The sequence below is a fragment of the Erythrolamprus reginae genome, chromosome 2 (assembly GCF_031021105.1).
Source record: "Erythrolamprus reginae isolate rEryReg1 chromosome 2, rEryReg1.hap1, whole genome shotgun sequence".
Taxonomy (NCBI): Eukaryota; Metazoa; Chordata; class Lepidosauria; order Squamata; family Dipsadidae; genus Erythrolamprus; species Erythrolamprus reginae.
Genome location: NC_091951.1, coordinates 19,790,620 through 19,804,647, shown reverse-complemented (window position 1 = coordinate 19,804,647; position 14,028 = coordinate 19,790,620). Strand labels below are relative to the sequence as shown.

Below are 14,028 nucleotides of genomic sequence, written 5' to 3'. Positions count from 1 at the left end.
GGCAACTTGAAGATATTTGGACTTCAACTCCCAGAATTCCCCAGCCAGCAAATGCCGGCTGGGGAATTCTGGGAGTTGAAGTCCAGATATCTTCACGTTGCCAAGGTTGGGAAACACTGCTTTAGATAATGTAGCAAGCTGTTAATTTCTCACCAACATCTGCACTGGCTTGACACTTATGTTTGAAATATTTTAACCCAAGCGATTACTGGTAAACGGGTGAGGGGCAGTGAGGGGCTGCCCCTCAGAGAACGAGATTTGTGGCTGAGCTTCTAAACCACCAACAACAAAAATTTATTTGAAGAATACAGCGTTACAGGCAATATATACAAGCGGCATACAAGAGCATAATCATCAACATTAATATTGCAAGCTAGCGCCAACCTCAATTATTCAGGCAGATTGAGGGTGAGTGGAAATCAGAAAACTTCAGGTAAGGGGGTGCATGCGTTTCCTAACTCTCCCTCCCAACATGAAAAGAGCCCCTGCTTTTTAAAGGTTCAAAGCTTGTGGTGAGATCTTGAAGTGGCCATGTCCCTACTTGTATTATAATGATGATGATGATAATAATAATAAGTATAAGCCAGTGAAAGTGGTCCCAGTGGTACTTGGCACGCTGGGCACAGTGCCAAAGGATCTCAGCGGACATTTGAAAATCATTGGAATTGACAAAATCTCCATCTGTCAATAGCAAAAGGCCGCTTTACTAGAATCGGCAAACATAATTCACCACTACATCACACAGTCCTAGGTGGGAAGCGCCCGACTGGTGATGAAATACGAAATCCAGCATAGCGATCTCGTTTGCTGTGTTATATTGACATCATAATAATTATAATAATAATAAAAAATAATATAAAGTTGAAAGGGACCTTGGAGGTCTTCTAGTCCATCCCCCTGCTTAGGCAGGAAACCCTACACCACTTCAGACAAATGGTTATCCAACATCTTCTTGAAAACTTCCAGTGTTGGAGCATTCACAACTTCTGGAGGCAAGCTGTTCCGCAGATTAATTGTTCTACCTGTCAGGAAATTTCTCCTTAGTTCAAACTTGCTTCTCTCCTCGTTTAGTTTCCACCCATTGCTTTTTGTTCTACCCTCAGGTGCTTTGGAAAATAATTCGACACCTTCTTCTTTCTGGCAACCCCCGAGGTCCAATTGCTTCACTAAACATGCACCCTTGAGCCATTAAACACTCACTGTTTTTGGAGAAACAGTGGGAAAGACAGCAAGAGTTGTGTGTGTGTGTTTTTCTATCTGAATTGGATCTATCTGACCTTTCTCCAGCCAGTTTCCTCTAGAAACAAACCTTGACAGCTTTTCTGCTGTAACCATAATATAGCCAGGCAGACAAGACAACACAATTTGGACACAAGATGGAGGTTGCACCAGTGTGGCTGAAAACTCCACTGGCTTTGTTTCCACCTCATTGCTGCGGCCTATAGAACATCTCAGGCACAGGAGTGAAACACAAGGACATTAGGTTGATGTCCATTTCTTTGGTGGTTTAAATCCTTCATGTTGGCTCTAGAGTTCCTCACAATGGCATGGGGAGAGATTTTATTTAAAAAATTGGCAAAGCAAGGTTTACTTAACAAAAAACAAGCAAAGCACAGGAAAAAAAGGATCCAAGATGGATACAGAAAATCTAAGAGAGGTAGCCATGCACTGCCCTTTAAAGCATCTTGAAAGCTTGGGCCATATTCCAGTTGTGCCCCAGTTGTATGCCAACAACTTTTGGGGAGAGTTTTTGAAAGGATAATTTGTGCAGCTAAATATTCCTGCCGCTTCTTCCTCCCGACCTCAATCTAATGCAACAATATCTCTGTCTGTCGTCTTTTCTTGAGGACTAGTAATTTCTGTAGACGGCCATTGAGTAAAGCAAACAATTACTTGGCAGGATTAGGCGGAGGATGAGGTGTTGCTGCCAAGCTGCCACGTAGTTGCATAGTTGCCCCCGAAGAGACGCAACGTGCCCGAATCAACTTGTTATTTTAATTTAAGTTAATTTAATTAATTTATAGGCCGCCCACTCCTTCTGCACTCTGGGCGGCGGCCCCCTTCAAATTAACCCAAGCTGTGCATCTAGTTTTTTTCACTGAGGCCTTGAGAAGGAAGCCGTTTATATTACAGGCGTGACAAAGGTAACATCCCAACCGCAGGGATAAATAAATATTCAAAGATACTCATGCTAATTTTTTTTTTGCAAAACAACAGACACATACAGATTCCTTCCATATAATGCACCCATCTCCTCCGATCTCAAATATTAAGACATGTCAGCAAAGAAAAGGCATTTGAGAGAGTAAACAGTGCCGTGTGCAGTTCGTATGCAGAACCACAGACAAATGCTACTTTCATAGGATATCCAGGTCTTCTCCCTGACCTGGTATAAAGTCCAGGAAATCCCAGTTATTGGCTAATTCGGCCATTTTCTCCCAAAAGGCCAAAATTGTAGAAACACAGGCCTTCTGGGGAGGAATCCATGTGCTTTTATTTTATTCATTATGGTTTTTTGCCGCCTAGCTCTCCTACGAGATGATTCTGAGCTGCCTTAAAAATTTGGACTCTGAAGAATACATCTCAAGAGGTTGAGACCAAGAGTGGGCTATTTCCATACTCAGCTGATGGCCCTAACTGGAACCAGAAATAGAAGTCTTAAGTCGTTAATGGTTAAAATGAGGCCCCCATATGTCCAGAAATAATTTTCTGGCTGTTCCCCCCAAACACCATTAAGTGAACGCTGCAAATTTATCCAAGCAAAATATGTTCTTGACTATTAAGCTATATAATTTATGTAGACTAGAATAATAGAATTGGGACCTTGGAAGTCTTCTCGTCCAATCCTGTTTAGGCAGGAAACCCTACAGTATTTCAAACAAATGGTTGTCCAATGTCTTCTTTAAAACTTCAAGTGTTAGAGCGTTCACAACTTCTGGAGGCAAGTCCTCCCGCTGTTTAATTGTTCTGTCAGAAAACCTCTCCTTAATTCCAGGTTGCTTGTCTCTTTGATTAGTTTCCACCCATTGTTTTTTGTCTTTCCTCAGGTGCTTTGGAGAATATGGCCGCCATATAATTTATGACAAATTTCTATTCTGTGGCTTGTTCCCCAAAGGCCCATGTGTCCAATTTGGGGCAGGAAAGCTGCCACTTCTTCAAGAATCAGCTTCATCTCACAAAGACATAAATATTCTTCTTCCTTTTGCCTCAGCTGAAGAGAGCAAAGCCAGCTGAAATACACATAGTCCTCGACTTACAACCATTCGTTTAATGACCGAAGTTACAACGGGATTGGAAAAAGTGACTTCTGAGTCTTTTTAACATTGATGACGGTTGCAGCATTCATGTCCAAATGAATGTCGAAATTTCGATCTCATGATCATGAGGAAGCCATTACGTTCATGTGTACGATAGTTACAAGTCATTTCCCCCCCAGCGCTGATGTAAATTCAAATCGGTCACTAAACAGGCTGTTTGTAAATTGAGAACAACCTGCAAAAGCATATTGATAAAGTATGGATTTTTTAACAGTCAAGTCTAAAAAAATCTGAATTTTCCTTTTTTTTTCACTAGTTGTTTATGACTGGGAAGAGGGACGGGGGCTAGAGTATTATTATTATTTATTATTTATTAGATTTGTATGCCGCCCCTCTCCGAAGACTCGGGGCGGCTCACAACAGTAAAAAAGGAAATGTTTTGGATACATTTTCTTTTGGGGATTCTTTCCACAGAGATTTCAAAATTGTAGCTAACTGACAAATAATTTTGAACAATTCTTAGGAACACAGGACGCGGCTTTATGACATCAGCGACAATGATGTCACCGAACACGTATTGGTCGATGCTGATCTGTGGGCGCCACCATCTTTTTTTGCATTTTTTTTTGCATTTTTTTTTTAAAAAAATTTTTTTTTCTTCTGCACAACCAAGTTTCCGGCTGTTGCAAATGCATCGCCATTTTTTGTGGGGTGGGGGCTTTTATCCTCCCAGGGGTTTTTTTCACATGTGATGAAGTGCCCCCACGCAGCACGGGAGGAAGTGAAACGGCAACGAGGTGAGTTGGAACCCACCCTGGTGGTGGTGGGTGTATATTTTGAGTTTTATAATCCGAGCTCACCCCGAGTTCCTCAATTAACAAACCCCACCCCACTTTCTGCCAATGCAGGGTTCTGTTCTGGCTATCTGGACCTATTTCCACTCAAGCAGCTATCTATCGTTTCTATTTTCCAAGAAAGGCTAAGGGGCCTTTGTCCCTTAGGCCAGTGCCTACTTCAAAGTCAGTTTTCCATTTATTATCAGTTTTAATTAGAATATATTAGCTAAATATAGGAGGGACAAGGGTGCCTACAAGCTCAGCAACGAGAACTCATTGCAAGGGCCTTTTCCTAACCTTGCTACTCAAATCTTTTAAAATGGAGAAGCGGAGGCCTGCATTCGGCTCCCTTCCAAGCAGATCAGGTGTCCTGTCACTCAAGGAAACCGCCCCTGAATTTTCTTAATTTCAGAGGAAATGGATACGTGTTTCTCCCTAACTGCTCTTCTCACCTATACATTTTATAACAAAAATTCAATGAGGCAAGCCATTACAGGCCCTTCTTTGGAATAGAAATAGAAGAAATAGAAATGAGAACAGAACAGAAAATAGAATAGAGTAGAATAGGAAAGGAGGAGGGGGAGAAAGAGAAGAGAAGAAAAGAGAAGAAAGAAGAAGGAATGGAATGGAATAGGAATAGAAGAGAGGAGAGGAGAATAGGACAGGAGTAGGCAAAATTGGCTCTTCTATGACTTGTGGAAGTCAACTCTCAGAATTCCTGAGCCAATCATGCTAACTCAGGAATTCTGGGAATTGAAGTCCACATGTCATAGAAGAGCCAACTTTTTTACTCCTGGAATAGGAGAATGAATAGAATAGAGTAGAATAAGAATAAAATAGAATAAGGAATGGAATAGAATAGAAATAGAATAGGAGAATGAATAGAATGGAATGGAAATGGGAATAGGATAGAGTAGAGTAGGGTAGGGTAGAGTAGAGTAGAATAGAACAGGGGTAGGCAGATTTGCCTCTTCTGTGACTTGGAAACTCCCAGAATTCCTGAGCCAATCATGCTAACTCGGGAATTCTGGGAATTGAAGTCCACATGTCATAGAAGAGCCAACTTCGCTTACCCCTGGAATAGGAGAATGAATAGAATTAGAATAGAATAGAATAAGGAATGGAATGGAGTGGAATAGAATAGAAATAGAATGGGGATAGGATAGAATAAAATAGAATAGAATAGGATAGGGGTAGGCCTCTTCTGTGACTTGGCAACTCCCAGAATTCCTGAGCCAATCATGCTACCCCAGGAATTCTGGGAACTGAAGTCCACATGTCATAGAAGAGCCAACTTCGCCTACCCCTGGAATAGGAGAATGAATAGAATAGAATAAAGAGTTGGAAGGGACCCTAGAGGTCCTCTAGTCCAACCCCCTGCTCAAGCAGGAAATCCTGTACCATTTCAGACAAATGGTTGTCCAATCTCTTCTAAAAAAACTTCCAGTGTTACAGCATTTTTACAATTTCTGGAGGCAATCCTTTTTCAGCATCATTTTTCCCCCCACACAAAATTCAAATGTTTCTTTCCGCCCAAACCGAATTGTACAGATTCAACCCCTTGCAGCTGCGACCGATCGAGATTCTCCCCACCCTGCAGCTTATTAAGGCTGCAAGTCTCCTGCTTGTTTTACAAATCCCCGCCAACAGAAAGCTGAGCCGTCAGGAATGATGGACGACCTGCTGATTTTTTTTTCTACACGCGGGGATAGGTTTGAGATATACGGAAAGGGAAAACCTCGGAATATTCCTTTTAACTTTCACACAACCGGCAGAGGCTGCTGCCCTAAATGCATTCTCTGGTGCTTCACAAAGTACGAACTGGTAGTGAAGCTTTTCCCACAGTAGTTGCACTTGTAGGGTTTCTCCCCCGTGTGGGTCCTTTTGTGGAGCACCAGGTGGGCTTTGCAGCTGAAGCCTTTCCCGCAGGCCGAGCAGATGTACGGCTTCTCCCCCGTGTGGGTCCTCTCGTGGTACAGGAGGGCCGAGCGTTGCCGGAAGCTCTTCTCGCAGGTGGAACATTTGTACGGCCTCTCCCCGGTGTGGATCCACTTGTGTTTCACCAGGTCCGAACTCCGGTGGAAGCTCCCTCCGCAATCCGAGCACTTGTAGGGCTTCTCCCCTGTGTGGATCCGCACGTGCTTCACCAGGTCCGACCTCTGGTGGAAGCTCCTCCCGCAGTAGGAGCAGGTGTGGGGCTTGACCCCCGTGTGGAACCGCTCGTGCACGATCAGCTTGGACCGCTGGCTGAAGCACTTGTCGCAAGTGGTGCACTTGTAGGGCTTCTCCCCCGTGTGGATCCGCTCGTGCCGAGAGACGTCGGAGTTGCGGTTGAAGCTCTTCCCGCAGAAGGAGCACTTGTAGGGCCAGTCTCCGGTGTGCAGCCGCTCGTGAGCGATGAGTTTGGCCACCTCGCCGAAGCTCTTGTCGCACACGGAACATTTGTAGGGGCTGAGCAGACCGGAGACAGGGTTAAAATTCCCCCCACAGTTTGAACATAAGGACTGTTTGGCTCCGGGTGTGTTTACGTCCGTTCCTCTGGGGCCGTTCTCTGGTGGGCTTTGAGAACTCTTCCGGGGTTCCCCTGTCTCTCCGAATCTGCCTGCCCCGTCCTGCCTTTCCGTGGATGATGAGCTACGGGGCTCCATTCCCAGGGGGTTGTTCCACTCGTTGGCTTTGTGGATTTCACCCACCGGCCCATCATCTGTCGGAATAAAGAGAAAACAATAAATTTCATTCTCAACAGAAGAAATAATGCACTTATTTATTTATTTTATTTATTTATTTATTTTATTTATTTATTATTTAGATTTGTATGCCGCCCCTCTCCGCGGACTCGGGGAAAAGGAATCCTCAATCTGAGTACAGTGATACCTTGTCTTACAAACTTAATTGGTTCCGGGACGAGGTTCTTAAGGTGAAAAGTTTGTAAGACGAAACAATGATTCCCATAGGAATCAATGGAAAAGCGATTAATGCGTGCAAGCCCAAAAGTCATCCCTTTTGCCAGCCGAAGCGCCCGTTTTTGCACTGCTGGGATTCCCCTGAGGCTCCCCTCCGTGGGAAACCCCACCTCCGGACTTCTGTGTTTTTGCGATGCTGCAGGGCAATCCCAGCAGGGGAATCCCAGCATTGCAAAAACTAGCGCTTCGCTGGCAACGGAAGTCCGGAGGTGGGGTTTCCCAGTGAAGGGAGCATCAGTGAAACCGCAGCATCACAAAAACACCGAAGTCCTCGAAATCTCACCTCCGGATCTCTGTGTTTTCCATGGACAGGAGCCTCAGGGGAATCCCAGCAGCGCAAAACCGGGCGCTTCGCTGGCAATGGAAGTCCGGAGGCGGGGCATCCCAGCAGCGGCAGTGGGTTTGTAAGGTGAAAATAGTTTGTAAGAAGAGGCAAAAAAAATCTTAAACCCTGGGTTTGTATCTCGAAAAGTTTATATGACGAGGGGTTTGTAAGACGAGGTATCACTGTATTGGACTGGCAGTTCTGTATTAGCAAAAAACTTCAGAAGAGAAGGATTTAGGGGTAGTGATTTCTGACAGTCTCAAAATGGGTGAACACAACAGACTCAGTGCGGCTTACAACAAATATAATATATCCATGGTAGAAATCTAAATAACATTGCAGTCTAAAAAAATCCCCAATAATTAAAAGTTAAAGAACAGGTTCATACATCATGCATCCTACATTCATTCACTGGGCGGGGGAAGATATTAAAATTTCAATGGCCCAAGCCTGCCGGCTGTTCTCTGATAGGAGCCTCCCGAAAATTCAAGGATACAAATTTCAGACACACACACACACGTTTGAAAATTCAAAACAATGTTCTTTATCACAAAAGTCAAAATAAACTAAGCACTCTTTTTGTATTGCAAAGAGCACTCTTCCCAAAACAACCGGGTAGTCTGTACAATTTCCCTTAAGCAGTCATTAAGTACTTAGCCAGCAGCTGTGGAGAAACTTCACACCCCTTCTTCTTCCGACAAAGGGAGACACACACACACGCTGCTCTGCTTTGGTTTGGTTTCAAAGGCGTGAAAAAGCAACAAAGTCCAGCACACAAGATTCCTGACGAAACTGCAACAGATGCTCTTCCACAATGGCCAAACCCACATGCTGCTATTTATAGCAGCAGCCCTAATTACTGGAGCCCCACACAAACACAGGTGGCCTCCCTTATTTCCTATAATGTGTTCTTACTTGGTCTCTTCTACGCATAATTCTGCGCTTGCGTGGGCCCAAAATGTCATCATCTGAAGCTATAGAAGATAAGGAAGATTGACTGCCTGGGCTGTGTGCCAAGCCCTCCTCTGCCGAGTCACTCCCACCTTCTTCTTCGTCCGAGGAAACTAAACTCTGATCTGATTCTGTCGGCAATAACACAGGCCTGTGACCTGTTGAAGTTTCCCCTGCATCCACCTCCCCATTCCCTGGGGCAGGAGCTGGGCCAGAGCCAACCACAACATCGACAGAGGTGGGTCTTTAAAAATTTACAGGAGACAGAGGGAATGGGGGCAGTACTGATCTCTGTGGAGAGAGATGGTTGTCTGGCTGGGGAATTCTGGGAGTTAAAGTCCACAGAATCTTAAAGTTGCCGAGGTTGAAACCCTGATCTAATTGGACATATAAGAACTGCTTACCTTGAGAAAGGGCCTCCTCAGTCACCTCCTGTTTGATCGCCCTGCTGAGGGGCCGTTCAGATGACGCTTGATCCGAGTCAGGAAAATTCACAGTCACCACATGAAACATCCCAGGGCTCTAAAAAATAAGCAAATATTTGGAATTAGTCAAGATGGGGAGATGTTGAAGGATTAGGAACACCATAATACCATCCTGTCCTTTCCCTCCTCCCTTCCTCTTTCTTTCTTTCTTCCTTCCGTCCTTCCTTCTTTTTTTCTTTCCTTCTTTCTTCCTTTACATCTTTCTTTCTCTTTCCTTTTTTCCTCCCTCCTTCCCTCCCTCCCTCTCATTCCTTCCTTCCTTCCCTTTCTATTTTTCTTTCCTCCCTCCTTCTTTCCTTACTCTCTCTCTCTCTCTTTCTTTATCTCTCTTTCTTTTTCCTTCCTTCCCCCCTCTCTTTTCTTCTTTCTTTCTTTCTCTTTCTCTCTTTCCTTCCTTCCTTCCTTCCTTCCTTCCTTCCTTCCTTCCTTCCTCCTTTCTCTTTGTTTTTCCTCCCTCCTTCCCTCCCCCCCTCTCTCTTATGTTTTTTAAAATCTCTTCTTTCTTTTTCCTATTTCTTAACTGTCTATCTCTCTCAGAGAACTCTGGGCCATGTAAAATATAATCAATAGAAACAACCTTAAAATCAGAATTAGTTTAAGATTAAGAGTTTTTAAAAGGATACAATAACATAGTCAAATTTCAAAATCCTATGTTGCCTTCCATTGGGTCCCTTCAGGATAGTGGTAGCTCTCAAAAGCTCACCCAAAATTGCTCTTGTAATACCCATCGTGCCTCGTCGCACCACAAAAGGACATTGGATCCCTCGGGAGCTGTCTGAGCCAATCAAAGGGTAGCTAACAGCTTCTATAAAGATTTGGAAGTCTGGTCCCAAAATTAATTGATTAATTGATTGATTGATTTATGATTGACTGATTGATTGATTTCTATGCCACCCATCTTCTGAAACTCAGGGCGGCTCACAACAAAGGTAAATACAAAAACACATAAGAAATCTAACATTAAAATATACTCTAAAAATCCCCGATTCTTAAAACCAATCAACCACATTCACCCTATCAGACATTATACATTTAGTTGTCGGCCGGGCTAGATGTTAAAATTCAATAGCCCCAAGCCTGTCGGCAAATATGAGTTTTTAAAATCTTACGGAAGGCCAAGAGGGTCGGAGGGGGGGCGGTGTGACTCTCCGGAGGGAGTTCGTTCCAGAGGGCCGGGGTCGCCACAGAGAAGGCCCTTCCCCTCGGTCTCGCCAGATGACATTGCCTGGCTGACGGGATCTGTGGAGAAGGCCGACTCTGTGCTGCCTGACTGACTTCTGAGATAATAATAATAATAATAATAATGATAATAATTTATTAGATTTGTATGCCGCCCCTCTCCGAAGACTCGGAGCAGTGAGATGTAGTCTTCGGAGAGGGGCGGCATACAAATATAATAAATTATTATTATTATTATTATTATTATTATTATGTAGGGACTTCAGGCTTTCTCACCTTCTGTTCTTGCTTCCCTTCCTCCGGGTGCCTCACCAGGAAGTCCTCCGCTAGGGCCACGGCCTGGGCACACGTGTGCGGGTGGCATTCCCGGACCCAACACTCCATCGGCTGGGGCAGGACACCCAGGAACTGATCCAAGATCACCATCTCCAGGATCTGCTCCTTGGAGTGCCTCTCGGGCTTCAACCACAGGTGGCAGAGGTCCCGGAGACGACCGCAAACCTCTCTGGGACCCTCCGCTTCTTGGTAGAGGAACTGCCGGAAGCGCTGGCAGGGGGGCTCCGGGTCGGGGGCCTCCACTTCCTCCTCCTTCACTTGCCGCCTTTCTTGCTCAGGGAGGTGCATCGCTCCCACAAAACCTGGTGGCACCAGTTGCGAAAACATCCCTTTCGAGGAAAGCTGGCTGCTGGCGGCCGCCAACGCCGGATAAGCCAGGGGTACCTTGTTGTCCCCCCATGCGGCAGCTGGTGGCAGAGGCCTGGGCCCCCATCCTGAGCAAGGGGACTGCATGTTGCCCAGGAACTCCTGCCATTGGGCTTCCCAGTGCAGAGACGACAGACAACTCTCTTCCGGCTCCTGCTTAATGTATGGAAGACCCCTCCACCTCAGATGCTGCTGGCCGGAGCCCATCGGGGCCACACTGGGCGTTACTCTTGCCCCGTCCATGTCTAACGCTGGATTCAGGTCTGCGGACGATTCGGAGGCCTCCATTTGCATCGTTGGGTTCCGCGGTTGATCGGATTGGGTTCTATCCAAGGTGGCGGATGGAGAAGAAAATGGCGGCTCAAGGATTGTTGTCACATGACTGAAATACAAGAGGTGGGGGGAGGAAAGTTCTCACGGTTGGGTTTTTTTTTTTTAATCCTCAAGATTTTATTTTTTCTGGGAAGAAAAATCCCTTCGCTTCAGATCTGGGGTGCTAAATTTTGTCGTCGAGATCACAAAGCACTAAAAAGAAAGACACAAATTTTTTAAAAAGGTCACTCTTGTAGAAGCATGGACTGCGAATGTTTATTCAGGGGGATAAATGTTTATTTGTTTATTTATTTATGCTATTTATAAACTCAAAAATCCAGCATATAAATCTCACTTGCTCACCTTAGAATTACGAAAAGAAATATATATGGGAGAAACTGTACATATGGCTTGAAAAGAGAAAAAAAATTATAAACTTAAAAACTACAAAACTGTAATGAGATATCTCATAAAAAGATTGTAATGGAGGTTGTATAATTGCAATATCAAGAGAAAAGAGAATAGATTTATTTAGATATAAGCAAATGTATATTGATATAAATAATTACAATTATATACTGATGTCAAGGAAGCGAATATTAGCAATAAATAATTACCGGTAACAATGTTGGCTATTGTATTGTTTTTCTTTCTCTTTCTCTATTATTTTCTTTTTTTCATTTTGTTATATGTATTTATCTTATTGCTTATTGTTTTTATGTATGTATGTAAAACTTTTCAAAACTCCAAATAAAAAAATATCTATTAAAAAATCTCACTTGCTGTGTATTACTGTGAATAAAACAACAACAACAAGAAGAGAGGAAGGGACATAGAAACATAGAAGACTGACGGCCGAAAAAGACCTCATGATCCATTTAGTCTGCCTTTATACTATTTCCTGTATTTTTATCTTAGGATGGATATATGTTTATCCCAGGCATGTTTAAATTCAGTTACTGTGGATTTACCAACCACGTCTGCTGGAAGTTTGTTCCAAGGATCTACTACTCTTTCAGTAAAATAATATTTTCTCATGTTGCTTTTGATCTTTCCCCCAACTAACTTCAGATTGTGTCCCCTTGTTCTTGTGTTCACTTTCCTATTAAAAACACTTCCCTCCTGAACCTTATTTAACCCTTTAACATATTTAAATGTTTCGATCATGTCCCCCTTTTCCTTCTGTCCTCCAGACTATACAGATTGAGTTCATTAAGTCTTTCCTGATATGTTTTATGCTTAAGACCTTCCACCATTCTTGTAGCCCGTCTTTGGACCCCTTCAATTTTGTCAATATCTTTTTGTAGGTGAGGTTGGAGGTCTTCTAGTCCAACCCCCTTCTTAGGCAAGAAACCCTACACCACTGGTTATCCAACATCCCCTTAAAAACTTCCAGTGTTGGAGCATTCACAACAAAATAGGTTCTCCTGCTTGAGCAGGGGGCTGGACTAGAAGACCTCGAAAGGTCCCTTCCAACTCATTGTTTCTATCGCTAAAAAGTCTCCCGTCTTTCTCTCTCTCTCTGCCGACCATCCCTTTCACACGACCATAAGGACATCGGACTGGTCCATCGGGGCCAGCCGGATTCATTTTCAACCGTGTTTTTAATGTGGAGGTGAATGGTGTCCTCAATATTTTTTGCCCCGGCTAGCTTGGAGTGGATCCCAGCCGAGAAGGGATCAAGTGGATCCCAACCGAGAAGAGATCAAGTGGATCCCAGCCGTGACCGGCCGGCACAGTGGGTCTGATTCTGGACCGGACCGAGCCGGAGATCAGGCCCTGCGCTGTGCACCATGGGCTCGGGCAGACAATGGTGGTGGTGGTTGTTTTTATGGCGGAAGGGAAACAATGGCCGAGGATGAATTGAGGCCGGGTTAGGCAGGCCATAGCTCGACTAGGCTTCGATCGGACCCGGAGAGCGGTGACTGTCAGGTGCCTCCCAGTTTTCGATCGACCGATCGTTCGATCCACCGATCGATCGGTCTCCGGAGACCCGCGGGCAGCCACCCCCACCCCCTTGTATCCCGGGAAAGCGACCGGATCGCGCGCTCCATACCTGGCCGGTTCCCGGGCGCCTGCCGGCGAAAGGCTTCCCCAACCTTGGCGACGCCCCAAGACCGGGCGCCTGGCTTGCTGGGCGGGCAGGCGGGCGGAGAAGCAGGAAGGAGCCTCGGAGTCTGCGGCCTCCCTTTCCGAAAAGGGTTTTCAGGCCGCCTCCCCACCGCCAGGCGCGGCTCTATGGCTTTAACTCTTGGGGCGCAGAGCGGAGCGCGCCGCGGCTTTTGCGCCCTCGGGAAAAGTGCAGCTGGCAGCGGGAAAGGGGAGGGGGAAAGGATCGACCAAGGGATCCGCTTTGTCTGCAGAAGTTTTTGGGAGCTTCATCGCTGGAAGCTTTCGAGAAGAGACTTTGGACACCCAACTTTTTCTTTTATGTACACTGAGAGCATAAGCACCAAAGACAAATTCCTTGTGTGTCCAATCACACTTGGCCAATAAAGAATTCTACTCTACTCTACTCTACTCTACATTCTATTCTATTCTCTATTAACTTTTAACTTTAACTTTTTATTAGATTTGTATGCCGCCCCTCTCTGAAGACTCGGGGTGGCTCACAACACTATTCTATATTCTTTTCTATTCTCTTCTATTCTTTTTTAAATATATATTTATTGATTTTGTTTTTTTAACATTTACATTTAAAGCTGGAGGCTGAATTCAACTCTCTCCGTGGCCATGGGGGCCTGCTGGGTGACCTGGGGCCAGTCACTCTCTCGGCCTCACCCACCTCACAGGGTTGTTGTGGGGAAAATAGGCAGAAGAAGGGGTGTGGGATATCTTCACTGCCTTGAGTAATTGATAAAACAAATAAAGGTGGGATGTAAATGAATACTGCAAATATATTTTAAAAATCCTATTGTGCCGAGATGCCTAGTAGTAACCCTAACACTTAGGGCAATTATTATGTGGGAAATATTTTTTCTGGAATTTATTTATTTATTGATTTTGTCCATTGCACAG

General features: G+C 44.8%; 1 protein-coding gene across 1 annotated transcript; it reads right to left on the bottom strand.

The window, feature by feature from the left end:
• Positions 1-270: 270 nt before the first annotated feature.
• On the bottom strand, positions 271-13,194 carry LOC139159821 (zinc finger protein 397-like). The gene is made up of 4 exons (XM_070737228.1): positions 13,067-13,194; positions 10,273-11,223; positions 8,737-8,854; positions 271-6,797 (listed from the first exon to the last, which is right to left on the bottom strand). The coding sequence occupies exons 2-4, from the start codon at positions 10,990-10,992 to the stop codon at positions 5,854-5,856; spliced, it is 1,782 nt and encodes a 593-aa protein (XP_070593329.1). The 5' UTR covers positions 10,993-11,223; positions 13,067-13,194; the 3' UTR covers positions 271-5,853.
• Positions 13,195-14,028: the final 834 nt, after the last annotated feature.